The sequence below is a fragment of the Canis lupus genome, chromosome 2, assembly GCF_003254725.2.
Source record: "Canis lupus dingo isolate Sandy chromosome 2, ASM325472v2, whole genome shotgun sequence".
NCBI classification, from domain to species: domain Eukaryota; kingdom Metazoa; phylum Chordata; class Mammalia; order Carnivora; family Canidae; genus Canis; species Canis lupus.
The window spans coordinates 57,019,470-57,040,444 of record NC_064244.1 but is presented as its reverse complement, the minus strand read 5'-3'; the positions used below and the strand labels follow the sequence as shown (position 1 = coordinate 57,040,444).

At 60.4% G+C, this 20,975-nt stretch overlaps 1 protein-coding gene across 1 annotated transcript; it reads left to right on the top strand.

Moving 5' to 3' along the window:
• The first annotated feature begins 212 nt into the window (after positions 1 to 212).
• MMP15 (matrix metallopeptidase 15) lies at positions 213 to 20,718 on the top strand. Its single transcript, XM_025447410.3, has 10 exons — positions 213 to 389; positions 11,665 to 11,813; positions 12,485 to 12,613; positions 13,905 to 14,212; positions 14,547 to 14,708; positions 15,641 to 15,894; positions 16,226 to 16,364; positions 17,235 to 17,385; positions 17,474 to 17,589; positions 18,723 to 20,718. The coding sequence occupies exons 1-10, from the start codon at positions 228 to 230 to the stop codon at positions 19,187 to 19,189; spliced, it is 2,037 nt and encodes a 678-aa protein (XP_025303195.1). The 5' UTR covers positions 213 to 227; the 3' UTR covers positions 19,190 to 20,718.
• The last annotated feature ends 257 nt before the right edge of the window (positions 20,719 to 20,975 follow it).

Sequence of the window (20,975 nt, the reverse complement as noted above, 5' to 3'; positions counted from 1 at the left end):
GCCGGCGCCCCCCGCGGACCTGCCCCGCCCGCTGCTCCCCGGGCGTGGGAATTTGCCGAGGGGACCCCGGCGGCTCCGGCGGGGCCCGGGACCCCGAGGTCTGCCGCGCGCCCGCCGGGCGCGGAGCCAGGGAGCGTCGCAAGTTTCCGAGCCGCGTGCGGGGCCCCGGCGCCGGCCAGCGAGGAGCCGGGCGTGGAGCGCGCCGGGCCGGACTGGGCGCCGAGAGCATGGGCAGCGACCGGAGCGCGCTCGGACGGCCGGGCCGGGCGGGCAGTGTCCTCGGCGGCCGGGAGGCGGCGGCGCGGCCGCGGCTGCTGCCGCTGCTCCTGGTGCTGCTGGGCTGCCTGGGCCGCGGCGCGGCGGCGGAGGACGCAGAAGTCAACGCCGAGGTAAGGACCCCGGCCCGGAGCCTCGGGGCGGGTGGGTGGGCGGGGGGAGCCACGCCCGCAGCCCGGAGGGGGTGGAGGCGCGGAGACGAGCCGGGGTCCCGGAGATGGGGGGCGGGGAAGACCGGGGCCCGGCGACCTGCGGCTCCCCAGCCCGCGCTCTGCGGCGCGCCTCCTCCCGGATCCTGGAGGGCGGAGGACTCGCGCCCGCTGCACCCCCAGGGCCCTCCGCGGCGCTGAGCCGCTTCTGCTGCCCCCAGCCCTCGCTCCCCTCCGCGCCTCTCCCCGCGCGGCCGATTCCTCGAGAGCCCTGGGGCGCGCCGTGACGTTCTCTGCGAATGGGGAGGGGGCTGCCCTGGGCGGACCGAGCCGAGCGCGCAGCGCGCCCGCGGCGGCAGCCTCTGGCCCGGGTGACAGCGAGCCGCGGGCCGGGGGGGGGGGGGGGGGGGGGGGGCAGGGCCGCGAGCCTCCCAGACAGCGGTCTCGGGTCGCGGGGGCGCCTTGGCGACTTTCTTGGGCTCTTGAGCAGAAGCCGCCCCAGGGCCAGGTGGGTTCGAGGGAGACCCCGCGTCCGCGGGCGCTTCCTCCCACTAGCGCCCCTGCGCCGCCGCCTGGGTGGGAGAGGGCGGACTCCCATCGTGTTTTCATCAGGAGCCCACTGACGTCCCTACGGAGCCCGATCTCCGGATGGGTCCCGCGGTAACCAGGCACGGCCTCCTGGTGGAGCGGGGTCCCCCGGGCATCCCCCGCACCACACGCCGGCCCCTCGGGTCGCCCAGCGCCCTCCTCCCGAGCACCGACAGTGAGGGCACCAGCTCCGCCCCAGCAAGAGGGGAGCGTTCAGTCCAGACTTCTAAGCCCCGACTCCCTGCCCCGGACCAGCAGAGGGGTGGATTGGGCAGGAGCGAGGGGATGGGTGCAGGGCTCGGGCCTCGGGACCCTTGTGCCGGCCTGGAGCCTCCCGCAGCCCGGGCTGTGGGCCTGAGTGCCTTCTATTGGCCGCCGGGCCGGTGCTGCCTCCCAGCCACCCCCCCACCCCCGCGCTTCCCCACCTCCCCGGCAGCCTGGGAGATTTTTCCGATGGAAGCCAGCCCTTCCCCGCCCTGCTTTAATAAAAGCTTGGAGGAAGGGCAGGGAATTCCTCCCGGCTCAAGTTACACCTCCCAGCCAGTTCCCCACCTGCTCTGCCCTCCCTCCCTGGCCGGGCTAGGGAAAGCTGCGGGGAGCCTTGGCAGGAGGTGGAGTGGGAGCCCAACCCATGCCCAGTCCAGCCGCCCCCCATTTCACACAAGCAGTCAGGCAGAGGCTTATAGGGAGCTCCTGCCGGTGGGGACTCCCATCCAGGCAATGGGTAGAGAGTGCTTATCCAGTCCACCTGCTACCCTCTGGAGTGGAGGACCAAAGGATTGCAAGTCATATTACAATATTACAATCTATTTAAGAATGGCATCTCTGTAAAGGAAGCAACTACAGACCAAGCTGGATTGGGTGGCCCTGCCTGTGAATTGGCATCCTGGATGGCCAGGAGTTGGGGCGCTAGGAACTGTGGTTTGAGGGGCTTTCCTCTCTTTCCTTTGCTTCTGGTCCTCCATCGCCCCCCTCCTCTCCTAGCTGAGGGAGTACCCACAGCCCAGGCCTGCACTGTCAAATCTGAGCCTGTGGTGGCTCTGGCTAGAGATTTGTGACTGGCCTGCAGTCCATCTCCTGGGGGAAAACTTGGGTTAACTCACTGCTGGAAGAGACACTGGAAGGTAGAAGGATGTTGGAAGCCTTGATGTTGGAAGCCAAGGTAGACAGGGGGCCAGAGACAAGTGGGCTGCCCCAGCAACTAGAGTTGGCTTTGGGGTACAGCCCGTTCTTTGAAGTCTGTCAAGTCTATCCAGATCTGGGCCCCAAAAGTCAAATGGCTTCAGTAACCAGCCCATTTGCCAGGAGGCCCATGGGAGAACTGTCCCTAGGCCCGTGCTATCTGGGGACCAGCATCTGAGACTCCTGGGCCTGGCCCATTCCCTGTGTACAGAGCCTCCCTCCCTTAGAGGAAGGGCTCTGGCCCTCACCCGAGACAACCTCTGTAGCTCCAGACTTTCAGGTCAGGCCATGGCCGGGACCTCCCCTGAGCAGCCTGGCAACTGAGTCAAGGCCAGCCCCTCTCTCTTCCCTCTCCCTCTCCCAGGACAGAAACCACAGGAGTTTCACCAGACTAAAGAATCAGGAAGCCTGGCATGTGCTAGGAGCCGGCTACCACCTGCCACCTGGCACACCCAGCCTGGAGAAGGCAGTCGTCCTTGAGGGAGTCACCACTGAGCTGCTCTGCACTGTCCCATTGGCTGCCTGTGATGTCAAGTCCCAGGTTCCAGCCATTCTGGGCTGGAGTCCCTCTCCCCTGCACAGACCCGCGCCCTGCCGGACTGCCTTGCCAGTGGCAGCTCCTGGACTCCCTGCCCTGAGCGTCCAGCCCCTGCCTTCGGGTCTCTGTCCCGCTGTTTCCGGCTGCCACACCTCGTCTGCTCAGGTGTCTCAGTTTTCACCAGAGAATCTCTGGTCTTCTCCCCGACCTGCACCCTCCTGTGAGACCTGCACCCTCCTGTGAGACACGACTTCAGGTTCTCAGACCCGCCCCACGGAGGTGACTCAGCTGCAGGGTTCACAGGTGTGGTGCCACTGGTGCCACCGCCATTAAAATGTGCTCATACCCGGGTCCGCGGAGGTAGACTTCCGCACAGCTTCCTTGCCTCTAGGGGGTGGCTGAGCAGAATGAGTAAAAAGAGGGGTGCAAGCCACCTCAAATTGTGATTTTGACCTTCAGATCTGACCATTAGGCCGAACCCCCAGGCAGCTTGTGTTCCCATCTCTGCTTGCGCTACCTTCCTGGTGTTTTATTTTTTATTTTATTTTATTTTATTTTATTTTATTTTATTTCTTGCTGGTCCTTTTAGGATCGTTTCTTTTTTTTTTTTTTTAATTTTTATTTATTTATGATAGTCACAGAGAGAGAGAGAGAGAGAGGCAGAGACACAGGCAGAGGGAGAAGCAGGCTCCATGCACCGGGAGCCTGATGTGGGATTCGATCCCGGGTCTCCAGGATCGCGCCCTGGGCCAAAGGCAGGCGCTAAACCACTGCGCCACCCAGGGATCCCTAGGATCGTTTCTTAAATGCGGAGCAGAGAGTGCAGAGGTACCCTGTGCCCACCCTCAGGGAAAAGGGGTTAATGTGAGGGCCTTGTCATTGGGAACCTTCAGAAGAAGCTTAGTCTTCTCTCTTCCCTCCCATCTTGGCTTTTCAATGTCTTCTCCAACTAAACAAACCACTCCTCGCCATACTCTGTTTCAAAACCCAGAGAGAACTGGGCTGATGAGCTCAGCCAGGGACCTGGCATCCGATTGGGCCATGCTCATCACAGTCCATCTCCTGCCAGGTCCCCGCGTCTGGGCTGCCCCGCCGTCCAGTCAGCCAGCCACCTCCATGTGAAGAATAGCCCGGCGGGTGCTTGTCTCAACACTCGACCTGCCCATTCTGACCCCTGAACACAGCTACCTTCCTTTGTCCCACCCCAAGGAGCAGAACACTCCTGGATCCCCTATGGGAGACTTTGTGCAAACTCCCAGCACTCACTGCCCATGTTTTCTGAGGCCAACTCAGAATGGCCATGGAAGGGCCCCTTCTGTTCCTTGACCAGATGCTCCCTGCCGTCATCACCCAGCTGCCCAGCTGGGATTTTGATTTCTGCCTGAGGCCAGCTGGGGGTCACCACTGCTCCCACCTCGGGTTGTAGTTGGTGCTCTACACTGAATGTGTGTGTCCTCCTTCAAAATCATATGTTGAAATCTGCCTCCTGAGGTGATGGTATTAGGAGGGAGGCCTTTAAGAGGTGACTAGGTCATGAGGATGGAGCCCTCTTGAAGGAAACTCTGAGAAAGCTCCCTTGCCCCATCTACCATGTGAGGGCACAGCAAGCAGTCGGCAGTTGGCAGTCCACAACCCAGAAGAAAGACCTCCCTGGGACATAACCCTGCCACTGCCCTCATCTTGGGCTGCTGGCCTCTAGAACTGTGAGCAATGAATGTTATAAGTCACCCAGCTTATGGTATTTTTGTTATTGTGGTCTAAACAGACTGAGACATCTGGTATCTTCCGTATGATCCCAAGGTTTACATGGCCCACACCACTGGCCACTCAGGTAGGGGCCAAGCCCCATGGCCAGCTTGCTTTCGGACCTGGAGGTGCAGTCCCTGAGTCGGCAGAAGCAGAGAGGGGTCAGGGACTGTCTGCTGGGACCCCCTCTACCACACAGGGTCCTAGAAGGACCGGACCGATGAATGTGAGGACCTGGGGCCCTGCAGGTGGAACGCTGTAAGCCTGCAGCACACCATAGGTGCCTTCTAGCTGAATGAGCTCCCCCCAAATCAGGGCTCACATGAGGGTGCTTCCCAGTTCTGGAGAAGCCTGGAGACCAAAGGCTGTGGACCGGACCCTTTGGGGGAGGTAGCACAGATTTTGCATGCCCAGACAAGAACGGCATAGATATGCATGCTGGGCTTGGATCAGAGAGACAGAGAAGGATGCCTCTTACCACGTCCCATTGCCCTTGTGGGAACAGCAGGAAATGAGCAAGAAGACCCAACTCATTCTCTGATGTCTGGACAGACAGATGAGGACCAAGGTGCCTGTTGCTATCCAGCCTTTAGAGATGTTTCCCGTCCCACTGCCATCTGATGGTCAAGCTGCCAGAGCCTGGAGGCCAGGGTGTGGATCAGCTTTCCAGGGCTGGCCATTAGCCCTGAGAACTACCTTGTCTTTCCGGGAGCGACTGCCACCCTGGCGGGGTGAGAGCCCAGCTTCATGTGGAGCATTTAGGAGCATGGCCCTGGGTACATAAGCACTTGCAAAATGGTGGCCAAACACAGTGACAATGAGTAGCAAATAGCATTTGCTGTTGGGCAAGTCATGAAACCTCTGTGTGCCGCAGTTTCCCTGTCTACAGAATGAGAATTGTAATAGCATCTACCAGTTGGAGTTACTGGGGAGATCCAGTACATTTATGTGTAAAATGCTGAACAGTGTGCCCAGTGGTCCTCACGTGGGGCCCAATGAGGATCAGGTGTCATTGTTGAGCATCTTCAACATCCGTAGTTATGTCCTAGGCACGGCCCGTGGGTGTTTTTTTTTTTTTTTTAATTTATTTATGATAGGCACACAGTGAGAGAGACAGGCAGAGACACAGGCAGAGGAAGAAGCAGGCTCCATGCACTGGGAGCCTGACGTGGGATTCGATCCTGGGTCTCCAGGATCATGCCCTGGGCCAAAGGCAGGCGCTAAACCGCTGCGCCACCCAGGGATCCCCCGTGGGTGTTTTGTATGCATTTTCCCATTCAGTCCCGGTGTTAACTCTGCAAGTGTAGGGGCTGTCGTTACCCTGCTGTACAGGAGAGGAAACTGAGACTAGGGGAGGGGTAAGAGAAGTTGCCCCAAACTCCACAGCCGGAGGGGTAGCAGAGCTGGAATGAACCCAGCTGGTCTGGCCTGGAGCACGAGTGCTGGGCTACAGGCTGCAAGGTGTCATCCTGTGTGGTGCCCCGCTGAGCTGAAGCCAGATGGGAAGGAGGTTGTGGAGGTGAGGCCAGAATGGCACCTAGCCCTCCCCCACAGCCTATCCAGCCACCCAGGCTTTGTACCCTGAGCACACTATCTACACTTGATAGATACTAGTATCTACTACAGGAGAGTTTCCAGGTGAGGCCCCAAGGCCTGGCTCCCATCCTGCCCCGAAACTACTAGCAAACGGGCACATTCACCCCGCCCTCTGGCCCAAGGACCTGGCCTAAGGACCGGTCTGTTTTTCCCTCCAGGTTAAGGATTACAGGCCCAGGCTGGAAGAGGGCGGGTGAGGGGGGTGGGGAAGAAACCCAGGAAACTCTGGCAACTACCTCCTTCCTGCTTCCCTGGCTGGACCTCCCCACCCCTTCTACCCCCCAGAGCAACTTCCCCAGCTGCAGCCTTCATGTAGTGGGGCGGGAGAACAGCTTGAGCCCCAAATGAGCAAGTGTGTTCTTCTGGAACTGCTAAAATATGGACCGTGCTGTCTCAAAAGGCAAAAGCATCCACCAAGGACAGGGGCTTGGCGTGGTGCCCCCTCTCTTCACTGGCCTTGGGTCTGTGTCATCTGTGCTATCATCCCATTGTGGCAGGTAGGGAGTGATTAATATTGACTCTGTTTTGCAAGGAAGGAACAGGGGGCTCAGAGAAGCTTAATTAGCGTGCCTGTATCACTCAAAGGCCTGTTAGGTGGACAAACAGTCAAGACCAAGGGGCACGTGTCACTGGGAGGCAGATTTCTGCTCCACCTGAGGAGGAGCTTCCCAACAGTCATGGATGCCCAAAGACAGAATGGGCTCCCTTGGTGGCAGTGGGTACCCCATCTTTGCATGGGTACAGGCTGGAAGAGTCCTGGGCCCAGCCATGGTCCGTAGAATCTTCAGTGAGGTAGCTAGATTTGATGGCCCTGAGGTCCTCTCTAGACTAAGGCTGGATGAGTCTAGGGCTGGGTGGGGTCATCTAGCTGCTGAATGGGCTCCTGGCTCTGATCCCCCGGAGAGGGTACCCCCAATGGCCCCAGGGTGCATGCTTTGCATCTGCAGGGTTTGTGGCTTCCCAGGACTACAAATCTCAGCGCTGGCTCTGTGCTGGCCAAATCCAGAGCCAGGCAAGACCTTGGCCTGTTCCCAAGAGCCCACAGACCAGGATACAGAGTAAGGGAGGTGAACACCATGAGGACCTCACACCATGGAAGGTCCAGGTCCGTCACTGGGAGCTCTGACAAGATGCCTTTTATGCCTGACTGGCAACCCTGCCAGGGTCTGCTTGGACTGCAGAGAGAGCTGTGGGTGACAGAAGCAGGGCAGAGCCCTGCAGAGAGCGTCCTTATCGCACAGGGTCCGATAAAGCCGGGTGGGAGGGGCCCCAGCAATCAGTCTGGAGGAGCTGGCTGTGGTGGCAGCAGGGGCGCTCCCCCGCCCCCGGCCCCCCACAGCCGCTTAATGCACAATATTGATCCGAGGCTCCTTCTCAGACATACCCTCCCTATGGGCCTGGCTTGGCATTGTCTCAGCAATTCTAGGGGGCAGCCCTGCTGACATGGCCCAGCGCCCAGACCCAGCCAGGGAGGTGGGGTGTGGGGATGATTAGATGCCCTCCCCCAGTGCTGTGCTGGGTGTTGCTCATCCAGCCAAGAGGAGCCGGTGCTACTTCACAGTAGCCTGGGCCAATAGCACCGCTTATGGGCTCCAATTCTAGCCAGACAGTTGTGTGACCCTGGGTGGGCCACTCACCCTCTCTGAACCTCACTCTTTGTATAATGGGGATGGGGTTACTTGTGAGCATTGAGTGGGATGGCAAGAGTAAACTGCCTGGCCCACAGTAGGTTCGCAGCCTTTATGGCCTCACCGAGGGGCCAGGGGGCCAGGAATCTCCCCTCAGACTCCTGATGGTCCCACATTTCCTTACCTGGGGTTACCACTCACCTGAAGCGTCTATACATACTTAAGAGGGTGAGGTCTGGAGCTAGGGAAAGAAATGGCTGGAAGAACTTGGGTAGTGGGGTCTCTCTGCATGGTCCCTAGAATTCTCTTTTTAGATCCTTCTCTGCCATCAACTGGACATTGGCCCTCGTAGAGGAGGTCCCCCTGACCTGTCCTCCCCTCAGTTTCCCCACCTGCTTGGCTTACCCCACTTATGAGACTCTAGGTAACAAGAAAGAAAAGGGGGCTACTTCTGTAACGGACAGACTTTACAGTCACCAGTGGGAACAGCAGGGCCTTGAACACAGCCCCTCCCCGACTTTGAGCCAGCAAGGTCGGTCATGACCTTGGAATCACTACCCCCTTTTGGCCCATAACGGCAGAGCATGCCTGCAAGCTGGGACCCGAGGGGTGCGAGCAGCCGCTGTCACACACGTGTGCAGCCGAATGCCATGCTCTCCCCTCCTGGGCTGGTCACACAGCCCGGCAGCAGGGCGGAGAGAGACCCCCTAGACACGGGGAACGTGAAAGCCCACACAGCCCCAAGGCGGGTGTAGACCATCGGCGCTTGGCAGTCAGCCCTGAGCACAGGCTTGCCAGAGTCAGGCGGGCTCCAGCAGCAGCTTCACCCTGGCGTCTGGGGCTCCGCCGCCCTGCGCCCCGGCCACGTGTCTGCCCCCCTCCCTCACATGCCCTTGCTTCTGGCCGCCTTCTCGCACTGGCGGTGCCCGGGGCCACTGGTCCCCAGGAGACTGACCGGTCAAGGCCTGGCCAATGCTGACACGGAAGCTCTTGGCTTCCCTGAGCCCCCAGGGGTGCTTGTCTGCATGGAGGAGGGTCCTCAGGCACCTTCCCGTCGGCCCTGAGCTGCCCCTGAGCTGCCCCTTGGCTCTGCGGGGTCTGGAGCTCTTCACCGGGACGGCCCCAGCTCCCCTCCCTCCCCAGGGCCGCCGAGCCTGCCTGCCCGCCGCGGAGCCTGCCCCTGCCCTCCCCCTGTCACTGCAGACGCTGCTAATCAGCCCCTTGGTGGCCTGTGATTGCACTCCCTGAGATATTTTTACCTTATGCAAATAGGTGCTGTAGAGGCGCCCTCGTCGTCCGCAGGCTCCCCCCACTGTCAGCTGGCCTGGCATCATGGTTCTGTGTCTCCAAGCCGCTTCGGGGACCCGCGGGCTCCGGTGGACTCCCGCCCCGCCCTTCCGTGCGCACGGAGCTTCAGGAGAGCTTGCCCGCGCTGGGGGAGGACAGGGAGGGGGCCTGTGGCCCTGCCAGTGTGGGAGGGTAGGACCCCTGGGTGGGAGGGTCGGGGAGGTGGGGGGCAGAGCACTCCTGCCTCCCCCTCTGCCCTGCCCTGGCCTGAGGCTGGAGCCTGGACCCTTCCACTCTCCGGAGAGGCAAAAGGCTGCCGTTCCAGGGACAGCCAGACAGGCCTCTGTCATTAATAATACATTGATTGAGCACCTTTCCCTGCCCAGCACATGGCCAAGCCGCGGTATGGCCCCCCCACTCCTCCTCCAGGAAGCCCGCGTGAGGAGGCAGGTCCTGGTCCAGCCGCCCCGTGTCGGTGGGCTCTGACGTCTGCAGGTGCCTCATCCCCAGTGCCTCCTGGAGGTCGGAGCCGGGCCAGCTGGCCTGCGGACCCCTCACAGCTCCCCCGCTGCTTCACCTGCCGTCACTCGTCCCTTGCTTTCTGGGGGTGCCCAGTGTCCCAGGGGAGGGGAGGTGCTCCAAGGCACAGATTCCCCCCTAAGTGGCCACATCTCTGTGGTTGTCTTCTGTCTCATTTTATGTCTGACATGGATTTCGTTAAATGCAGCACTTGATTAGAGGATGTTTGATTTTTTTTTTTTAACACTGTCCCTTTGAATAAATATAAACTTGGCTGTCTTGTCTTCTGGAAATAAAAAAAAAAATGTAGTCTGCCAACAGCCTAACGCACAGGCGGCATCCAGCCACACCTGAAGTGCCTGGGCCAGAGTTGGTCCCCAGCTCTGTGTCTCTGCCTCCTTGTTCTGTGGCTGTTTCTCAGGGCCTGGGAGGCCTGGCAGCTGCGGCTGGGCATTTGTGCCCCCCTCTTTGGATCCACAGCCATTGCCTCCAGCAGAGGCAGTGGGCACCGCTGAGCCCAGCCATGCCGGGGCGGGGCGGGGGGGGGTAGGCTGGCAGGTGGCAGGGAGGGAGCAAGTATTTGAGTTGGCTGTGCTGCTGGTGGCAGGAGACATGGGCGTGGCCAGCTGACATAGGGCTGTTGGTCCACAGCAGCCACCATATCTGGCCATCATCCTGCCTTATGGGACTTTGATGTGCAGCCTTAACCTTCCAGAGCCTCCAAGAGAGCAGGCCTCAGGTGCCCTCATTCTGGGGCCCCCCAGAGACCCAGAGTGGGCCAGGAGAGGTACAAAGGACACTTCCATGTGTCCAGGGACTGCTATGGGCCGTCCCATGGCAGTCACCATGCGCTCATGACCAGGATGAATTCTTACTGCGATTCGGTTTGGCTCATCAGGGATCCCATCCTCCAGCTGCGGCTGTGACAGTCATGTCTGCTCACAGACTTGCAGGCGTGAATCCCTCCCTCTGTGGGAACACCTGGTCTTCCCAGGGAGCCCGTAAGCACCTGGAGGTCAGCACAGCTCCCCCGTGGTCCTCCATAGCCTCCAGCTGGCATGGTGTCCGGCACAGGGTGCCACAGAAACTCTCGGCAGGAGTAGGGGTGGGTGGATAAATGGACAGATGAATAGATGGAGAAGACTTGCCCAGCAAGCTCTGGAAGGGGACCGGCACCCCCATTGTGTGCCTGCTGCTTTTCCCAGGGCTGTCTTCCTCAGATCTCATGACCTCCACAACCCCATTGATTTCCTTGAGTAAACTCAGACCTGGTGAGAACAAAGCATCTGTGGCAAGCAGGGACTGGACTTTAGGCCTCCTGGCCCATCCTCTTGGGCCTGGGTGCGCTGCCCAAATCCATCTACTCTTCTTTCGGGAGGGTCGGATCTGTCAGAGAGCACTGCCGGGGGTCGGCTTTCCTACTTGGTGAGGCCTCAAGAGGTTCTGAGCCCCTCAGGGTCCCCAGCAGTCTGCCAGGAGTGGTAGGGGGCCCTCCCTGGAGCAGCCAGTACAATGACAAGGACAGCTACTGTGGACTGTCCTCATGGACAGTTCCCATCCTAATGGGGGAAGACAAATAATAAATACCTAAGTGAAACATGTAATGTGTTAGATGGTGACAAGTACAGGGAAGGAGAAGAGGGGATGCAGGGTACACAGATGGGGGTCTTCTTTTAACATTGTGTTGTCAGAGAATGCCCCTCCACTAAGGGGAGGTGAAAGCAGAGCCTGAAGAAAATGGGAGTGGGAACCATACAGGTGTCTGGGCAGCAGGAGCAGCAAGTGCAAAGGTCCTGAGGCAGAGATGTGACCAGCTAGGGTCAGGCAGGAGCAGTGAGGTCTGAGAGCGAAGGCCCGGCCAGGTACTGAGGGCCTGGCTTTTCCGCTGAGCTGGGAAGTCTTTGGAGGATTCTAAGCAGAAGACTCAGCAGACCTGACTTGTAAAGGCCTTTTATTCTTGCTCTTGTGTGAGAACAGGCCGTAGGAGGTGGCAGCAAAGAGAACAGTACAGAGGCTCACATGGTCACTGCAGTAGGAGGTGGCAGCGGCCCCAACCGGGCGGTGGTGGCGGTGGTGGGCAGTGGTCGGTGCAGGCTGTGTGTTTAGAAGTAGCAGTGCTAGACATGGTGACCGAGTGGTGGCTTCTCCTTTGCAGAACTGGCTGAGGCTGTACGGCTACCTGCCCCAGCCCAGCCGCCACATGTCCACCATGCGCTCCGCCCAGATCCTGGCCTCAGCCCTCGCAGAGATGCAGCGCTTCTATGGGATTCCTGTCACGGGCGTGCTTGACGAAGAAACCAAGGCGTGAGTCCCTCCACCGAGCCCTCCCCCGACCCCAATGGCACCTGCCCTCCTTCTGACCTGCTCTGACAAGGGTTTGGCAGGTGGAGTTTCCAGATTAGAGGGGCCTAGATAAGAAATGGCGAAGGGTTAGGTCTTCCATGCTAGTTCTGATTCCACGCTGGGAGTGGCTGCCTGAAGCTTCATGTTGAGCCCCAGGAGGTGACTCTGGTCAAGCAGCAAGGAGCGTGGGGCGGGCTGGTGATGTCTGCCACAGACAGGGGAATGGGGAGGAGCAGCATGCATGCCCTAGCTGGGACATCCTCATCCTTGCTTGGCCCGGGCTCTGTGCTGAATCTGACAGAGGTGATGGGACACGTCGTTGAGTGTGCACTGAGCATAACATATCAAGGAGTAACTCTCCCATTCCCGGGTGATACTGGTGAAAGGGAGCTTAGCTTGGTGGAGCCCTACTGGGCACTCAGTCTTCCAGTCTGAGGTCAATGGGCCCGTGTTTCTGTTGAGGATACCGAAGCACGGAAAGCCTCCCACCTCCACCATACCCATAGAAAGGGTGGCTGGAGGCCACAGGCAAAGGGGTGGAAGAAGGTGGGCTGCCTGGAAGAGGCAGAGCCAAAGCAGGCAGACATAGGAAGGAGAGGCTCTGGACTTACCCCTCTGTGCCCATGACCCAGGTGGATGAAGCGACCCCGCTGCGGGGTGCCGGATCAGTTCGGGGTGCGCGTGAAAGCCAACCTGCGACGGCGGCGGAAACGCTATGCCCTCACGGGGAGGAAGTGGAACAACCACCACCTGACCTTCAGGTAGGGACTGTGGCGGTCCAGGGCAGCAGCTTTCCCGTCGCATCACTTGGAGACTGCCCACTCCTCTCCCCACCCGGGCTGAGGCCTCAGGCTTCCCAGTGGGCTTGTCTGGAAGGCTTCCTTTCCCAGAAGCCCACCCCAGGGTGCCCAGCACAGACAGTCCGGCCCACTCCCACGCACACAAGTTCAGCCGCACACCCCAGGCAGTCTTCCGCCGGCAAAGGTCAGGACCCTTGGACCTGCTTCCGCTCAGTGTTCCTTCCCTCCTCACTCCCTACCCACCAGCAGTCCCGGGGCTGGCTTCCCAGCTGGGGGTCACCACACTGCCTGGCAGGGGGACTTCAGGCACCTAAGGGGAGGCACGCACCTAAGGGTGGCATGGTGCTGGAATCCAGGCCTCTGGCAGATGGGCAGGCAACAGGTCCCTGCAAGAACCCTGGGTCAGGCATCCGCCTCCTTTGGCAAGAAACCCCCTGAGCCCAGAGCCCTGTGGCAGTCCCAAGGGCTCCCCTTCCTGTTTCACTCCAGCCACCGCCCCACCCACAGCTCTGTCTCCCGAGGAAGAGCAGCTCCTGTGGCCACTTAGACCCAGGCCCCCAGAGCGAATTCATGGCCCAACCAGCTTTTAATGGAGGAGATCTGTCCAGCACACAGAAGCTTAATCTGATTTATGTGGGTAATAACAGGCTGCATCCTGCTTTTATCACGTGCAGACTCGGGGCACATGTCCTACATGAGCTAATTTGTTTTATCCCCACAGCTCCCCAAGATGAGAGCACTGCTCTCCTTTTCCCATTTTACAGATCAAGAAACTGAAATACAGAAAAGACTAAGTCGCTTGCCCCAGGTCACCTAGATCATGCCAGAGCCCAGTCTTAAACTCAGGGCAGCCTGACCCTACAGTCCAATAATCAGAACCACTTGGCCCATGTTTCCCAAGCCTCGGCCATTTGTATGCAAACCATCTAGTTCTTTCTCTCGGCTACATAGTACCTATAGTTTCGTTTGCTTAATGATTTTCCTATTTAAGATAACTGGGGACAGTGCAGCCTTATTTGGTGATATCCTAATGAACTCCCGGGTTTGACACGTTCTGTTTTTCAAATTGACATCGGAGTAAACTGACAGTTTGTACTGATGGGCGCTGTCCGTGAGCCAGCTCAGATCTTCTATATGTTTCTCATGACCATGTGTCTTCACCCCACCCCCACCCCTGCAGCGGGTGCTAGCAGGGGACAGTGAAACCCAGTAGGCCCTGGGTTCAATCCCTTGTCTCCCTGCCCACCCACAGCATCCAGAACTACACAGAGAAGCTGGGATGGTACCACTCGCTAGAGGCAGTGCGAAGGGCCTTCCGCGTGTGGGAGCAGGCCACACCCCTGGTCTTCCAGGAGGTGCCCTATGAGGACATCCGGCTGCGGCGGCAGAAGGAAGCTGACATCATGGTACTCTTTGCCTCTGGGTTCCACGGCGACAGCTCACCGTTTGACGGCACGGGGGGCTTTCTGGCCCACGCCTATTTCCCTGGCCCTGGTCTGGGCGGGGATACCCACTTCGATGCAGATGAGCCCTGGACCTTCTCCAGCACGGACCTGCATGGTGAGAGCACCTGGCCAGGGCAAGGCAGGGCAGGGGAGGCAGATCCAGGCACTGCCCTCTGAGCTGGTTGAGCAGGTACTGGGTTGGTTGGGGAGAGCATCCCCTGTGCATTTCTCTGAGCACTGCCCCTCCATCCCAGTCCGTTGACCCATGATCTCCAAGGGGCTATAGAGAAGAGAAATTATCGTACCCATATCCCAGGGGAAGCATGAGGCCCTGGAGTCAGAGCAGCTCAGCCTCTTCTAAAGGGGCAGAAGGGCCAGCTCTCTGATACCCTCAGCCCACAGGCCCCAGGCCGGGCCAGAGCTGACCATGCTGCCTACCCCCGCTGCAGGGAATAGCCTCTTCCTGGTGGCAGTGCACGAGCTGGGCCACGCTCTAGGGCTGGAGCACTCTAGCAACCCCAGTGCCATCATGGCGCCATTCTACCAGTGGATGGACACCGACACCTTCCAGCTGCCCGAGGACGACCTCCGGGGCATCCAGCAGCTCTACGGTGAGGGGGCAGCGTGGGCACGGCCAGGGGGCTCTGCACTCCGGCTCTCGACTCCCAGCCCGACCAGGCATAGGCACCACCACTAACCCTGTTCTGTAGATGAGGAAACCGGCCCAGAGAGGATTAATGATGGGTCCGCATCACTCAGTGAGTAACTGATGGTGCTAGAAATCACACCCAGGGCCAACTCCAGGGCCTGGCCCTCACCCAGGGCCCTCATGGTGTCTCCAGGCTGGGGTCCCTGAGGTCCCTCACTTACACCTCCTTTCCTCCTCAGGGTCAGTGATATTCTTATTAGACGGGGATGCCCCTGGGGTTCCAGACCCCATCCTTCTCACTCCTACTCCCAACCCAAGGCTGTCCCAGGCTCTCCAGTGAGTGTTGTTGCCTTATCACTTCACAGAGGCAGGTGGCACCCCCTCCACCCACGCCCCACCCAAGAGGGCCTCCAGTGGTGAGGTCTCTAGTTCTGTGGGTCAGGGCCTGCGCTCGGTGCCACACCGGGCCCCTTGTTAGGGCTGGCACTGCTGCGCACGGTACCTGCCCTGCTGCGTACATGATGGACACTCCCCTACTGTATCCCCGCAACTGGGCAATGAGGTGGGCCCTCAGCAGAGGTCACAGAGCCGCGTTCTTTCCTCTGCACGTGTCCACGACTTCCTGGTCCCCTGAAGCAGGCTTGTGCCCTGAGGGGAATGTCCCCAAGGAGAAGTGGAGACAGGGGCAGCGTCAGGGGCACAGTGACCCATGTCTAGAGTGGGGAAGTCAAGGTGGGAGCTGTATGGAGGATGGAGGTCCTGAGGGTGATGGCTGGTGTTGGGCAGGGGTCTACTGTGGATGGATAGCAACTTGGTACGTGTCTTCCTGGACTGGGGGCCCCAGGGTCCCCTGGTTCTGGGCTGACTTCCCACTCTCCCTACCCCCCTCTGCAGGCACCCCGGATGGCCAGCCACAGCCCACCCGGCCTCTCCCCACCGTAACTCCCCGGCGGCCAGGCCGGCCAGACCATCGGCCCCCCAGACCCCCCCAGCCACCACCCCCAGGTGGGAAGCCAGAGCGACCCCCGAAGCCAGGCCCCCCAGCCCAGCCCCGAGCCACGGAACGGCCTGATCAGTATGGCCCCAACATCTGCGACGGGGACTTTGACACAGTAGCCATGCTGCGCGGGGAGATGTTCGTGTTCAAGGTCTGGCCCCTGTCCCTGCCTCCCCAAGTCCCTTGGCCCAGCCTCAGAGCAGGAGAGCACCCCCACATCCCCCTCTGCCTGCCCCAGCATCCCCCGCTGCCTCGCTGAGCAGCCTCTGGGGTGCCATCAGACCCTAGGCCAAGAAGAAACCAGCCTGGAGAGCTCGGGGCTCGGGCCGGGGTGACTAGCAAGTGCAGGCCTGTATCCCGCCCAGGGCTGGCTCGCTGGTGCCCCCCTGGCTTTCCAAGCGACCCTCCGATCTCCCTGATCTGGGCAGGGGTGGGCTGAGGAGGAGGCCTGGTCTGCCCACTGACATACACGCCCTCCCCAGGGCCGCTGGTTCTGGCGGGTTCGGCACAACCGCGTCCTGGACAACTATCCCATGCCCATCGGGCACTTCTGGCGTGGCCTGCCCAGTGACATCAGTGCTGCCTACGAGCGCCAAGACGGACGTTTTGTCTTTTTTAAAGGTTAGCTGGGGTAGGTGGGAGGGCGGGGCAGCCTTCCTGCCCTGGCCTCTGGCCTGGCCTCTGACCCAGCGGGCCTGAGGGAAGAGGAAAGGGTTACATTGCATGTGTCATCCTGTTGTCCCCCATGGGGGCAGATGAGTCAGGGCAGGGGCGGGGGAGGTAGACGGCAACCGGGAGATGGGGAGACCCCCCTGGTGGGGAGGCGAGTGTCTGTCTTCTGCAGCATGGGGCTCTGCATCCTTTTCCTCCGTGCCTCTGGCAGCGCCCCCTCATACAAACAGATCCCCTGAGCCCACTCGGGCAAGCCTTCTGGGGTCTGCCTGCAGGGACAGAGGGGCTCCTTCCTACCAGCCCTCCCTTTGGGGCCCACCTCCCTGGGGAGGGTCTCAAGGGCAGGATGCCCTGGCAGACCTGCCATGTCCCCAGACCTGTGGCCTGAGCCCCCCCTCAAAGCAAAGCCCCTGGGCCCCGAGGCCAGGCAGGGTGCCCCCTTTCCTGTTTGTGCACAAGGACTGTGTGTGGTGCGGGGCGGATGTTCACATGGGAATACAGGCCATTTATAGCGGGAATGTGTGGTGTGTGTACAGCTGTGAGTGAGTGACTTGTACACGTGTAAATGAGTATGTTGTGGGTGTCCCTGAGTGGCGAGTGTGTGTGACATGCAAGTGAGTTGCATTGTGTATTGTCTTGGGTGTGTGTGTGGGGGGTCAGTGCCTGTCCTGCGTGTAAGGGTGTAAGTATGAGTGTGTGTGTGGTGTGTGTGTGTGGTGTGTGTGTGTGTGTGTGTGGTGATTGCAGCCGTGGATGTGGATGGATCTGTAGATCCAGGATAGTATTCCTCGTGTCCTCACCCACCTCCCACTCCTGCAGGTGACCGCTACTGGCTCTTCCGAGAAGCAAACCTGGAGCCCGGCTACCCACAGCCACTGACCAGCTATGGCCTGGGCATTCCCTATGACCGCATCGACACAGCCATCTGGTGGGAACCCACAGGTCATACCTTCTTCTTCCAAGAGGACAGGTGAGCACCCCCTTCCCCAAAGGGAGAAGGCCCCAGTCGAGTGCCCCTTACCCAGAGAGGACCCACATCCCAGTGCTTTTGGTCACAGGTACTGGCGCTTCAATGAGGAGACACAGCGTGGAGACCCTGGCTACCCCAAACCCATCAGTGTCTGGCAAGGAATCCCTACCTCCCCCAAAGGGGCCTTCCTGAGCAACGATGCAGGTACCAAGGCCAACCCCCTGCGCGCTGCCCAGCACCCACATCCCTCCTCCTCCACACCCAGGATTTACCCAGCATCGCGATGGCAGGAAGGGGGACACAGCTGTGTTAGAGCCCTGGGCTGGAGGCTGCCAGAGCATGACTCTCCTGGTCCTTGCTGCACTGTCTCCATCCCCTTTTTACAGACAAATAAATCAGAGAGTTTGAGTAAAGGGCCCCAAGTCCCCCAGCAAGTGTCCAACCCATGTCTGCCTGTGTCCAGAGCTGGCCCTGGAACTGCCCTGCTCCCTACAGAGTCCAGCCCACCCTGGGAAGCCCCCAGGGACCCTGAAGCCTGAGCAGGGTGAGCTCGGCTCAGAGCACTGGAGGGCAAGGGTCTTCCCAGAGTCCCCTTTTACCCGCCTCAAAAGGAAGCTTGACCTCTGTCACCATAACTGACAAAAGGGAGCCGTGGCTTTTATTTCTCTGGTGAGGTCTCTGGCAAACGTAAGAGAAACCATTAGTCTCTGTTCTCAGGTTCTGGGGTCTCGGGCTCAGGGGAGACCCTGCTGGCTTTGCCAGTGCCTAGGCACATCACATGGTGTCTTGTACGATGGCATCACTCCCCAGCCACGCTGATCTCATTGCGTTCAGCCGAGTCTAGACTCACCCATTAGTTCAGACTTGGCCCTTCCTGGGGCTGATGGGCCGTGGGCAGAGTGCCCAAGGCCCCAGAGCTGTCCAAGGCAGTGTGGGGCTCTGCTCCAGGTCCTCCACAGGCTGGCTGCATGGCCTTGAACAAGACACTAGCCTCTCTGGTGTGGGGTGGAGCCAGTCCTGGGACAAGGTAGCAGGGCCCAGGACCCTTGTGTGTCCCGCCCCAGTCAGTGTCAACCCAGCCAGGAAGCACTAGAAGCATAGTCAGGCCCTTGACCCAAACCCTGCCCCTTTCTGAGCCAGGTCTGGCTCCTGTATGTTGGACAGCGGGGGGGCGGGGGGAGGCAGGTTTGAAAAGGCTCAGGCAAGTGACTGGGAAGGTGGGTATTTTAAAGCCGGGGCACCTTCAACATGCCCTGGTCGTCTTGAGGGTCTCTGGCTGGTGAGTGGGGCCTGACCTGACACCTCTCCTCCCTGCCTGCCCCCTGCCACCCCTGCAGCCTACACGTACTTCTACAAAGGCACCAAGTACTGGAAATTTGACAATGAGCGCCTGCGGATGGAGCCAGGCTACCCCAAATCCATCCTGCGGGACTTCATGGGCTGCCAAGAGCAGGTGGAGCCAGGCCCCCGATGGCCCGACGTGGCCCGTCCGCCCTTCAACCCCGATGGGGGTGCGGAGCCCGGGGCAGGCGGGGACGGCGAGGAGGGCGAGGAGGGCCATGAGCCTGGCACGGGGGGCCGAGACCAGGACTCCGGGGAGGACACCGACGAGGATGGGGGCAGCCGTGTGGTGGTGCAGCTGGAGGAGGTCACGCGGACAGTGAACATGGTGATGGTGCTGGTGCCGCCTCTGCTACTGCTCCTGTGCATCCTGGGTCTCACCTATGCCCTGGTGCAGATGCAGCGCAAGGGTGCGCCCCGCATGCTCCTCTACTGCAAGCGCTCTCTGCAGGAGTGGGTCTGACACCACCCCCCTCCTGCCCTCCTGCTCCTGCGCCTCACGGTGCTAAGGGCTGGGGCTGGCGGGGCCTGTGCTTCTCAGACACCTGTGCTTCTCAGACGGCAGACGGCGCCTGGGGGCACCCAGCCAGAGCCTCCTGTGGCTCCCTCAGCCCCTGGGTGGGGGCCCCTCCAGGCCCGCTGACATCCCTGCCAACCCTGCCCCATTGATTATTTATGCCCGGGTTTTGTTTTTCTTTCTTTCTTTCTTTCTTTCTTTTTTTTTCACACTAATTGAGTATTTCATTTCTGCTTTCCTGACCAGAAGCAGTGGTCCCTTAGGACAGGGATCAGAGCTTTCTAGATGTAGTTCTGCTCTGGACAGGGAGTTAGCCCCGCCTTAGCCACAGCCAGAGGAGCAGGGGGTCCAAAGGCCCCGCTGGAAGGTGGCCAAAGGGTTCCTGTGGCTCCTTCCAGCCCTGGGCCCCGCTCAGCCTGAGCTGGCTTTGGAGACTGGTGGGGCCCCCACCTGAATCTCTGCCTTAGGAAGAGCATTCACCTGGGGCAGCCTCAGGCCACAGAGGTCAGAAGGGTCAAGGGGCCTACTGGCCATGAGTCACTTGGAGTTTTGATTCCTTCCCCACCCACCCCTCTCAACCCGTGACCCAGGCTTCTCTTGCCTAAGACTCCTCCCCTGGCCCTGGCTCTGGCCCTGGCCTGCCAAGGGCCCCACAGTCCCCAGTTCCCACATTACCACTTGAGCCTCCACCTCCTCCCCTTTCTTCAGAAGCAGCCCTGGGCCTGCCTTACTAAGGACCAAAGGGGGTTTGCCAAGACCCCTCCACCCAGGGGCCTCCCTCCAGCCAGCTCCCAGCCCCTGTCCGCTCCTCTCTGACCTATGATCCACCTGGGTTCCTGCCCTGGGCCTCCTCCCTCTCTCCCTCACCCATACCACAGTCCTCAGGGGTCTCAGAACCCCATCAGCCTCAGGCACCCACTGCCAGGTCCCAGCTGCCCTGAGGAGACAGGGGGCTGATGGGCACCCACAGCCCCCCATGTACCAGACTTGACGGCTCCTCCGTCTAGCTCCCTGTCCCTCAGGGCGCTGGGAGGAGGGACACTGGCAGAGAGAGGCCAGGAGCTCATCCCCTCATGCAGACTTGTGGGACATGGCTGTAGATCCCCAAGGAGCTCACTGTGGCCTGGAGACTCCCCTTCTCCCTGGCTCAGCCCTAAAGGCAGGGACACTTCCTCCTTCTTTTCCTTCCCAAAGCAGGAGGCAAGGCTGCTGTGGAAATGGTACTGTACAGCCGGCTCTGTCCCCTGTGCTTCCCCGTAGCCCTGAGCAAGCGGGCCTGCCACCCGGACCCCCGAGGGCCCCTAGAGGGAGAGGCGTCTCACGGGCTGGCCCGGAACACAGGTCTGGCAGCTTGCTCCCCTCTCCGTCCTCGGAACCGGAGGGCCAGCCAAGGGATGGGGGGTGGGGGGCAGCGTCCACCCCCAGGCATTTCTTTCTGTAAATACTCTGCACTGATTAAATTGTACAGCCGGCAAGCGTGGCCTCCTTTGTAAGAGGCTCGAGGCTGGTGCTCACGGCTGGAGGGGCTGCGGGTGACAGGAGGGGGTCCAGGCTGGGACCAGGGGCCGGGCCTCCATGCTGAAGAGACCTTGGTCCCAGTTCTCGAGGAGGCGATCTTCCCAGGGGGCCTGGGAGGAAGAGTGAGGGGTGCTGCCCTCCGGAGACCAGGGGAAAGTGAGGCGGGGACGGGCTTGGCCCTGCCGGAGTGGGGCAGGCAGAGTGCAGAATTGAC

Excerpts from the sequence above, each read along its gene's own strand:
- MMP15 (XM_025447410.3), top strand. The coding sequence starts at position 228 with ATGGGCAGCGACCGGAGCGCGCTCGGACGGCCGGGCCGGGCGGGCAGT. Across the intron at positions 17,386-17,473 it reads TTCTTCTTCCAAGAGGACAG|GTACTGGCGCTTCAATGAGG; the intron begins GTGAGCACCCCC and ends TTTTGGTCACAG. Across the intron at positions 17,590-18,722 it reads CTTCCTGAGCAACGATGCAG|CCTACACGTACTTCTACAAA; the intron begins GTACCAAGGCCA and ends CCACCCCTGCAG.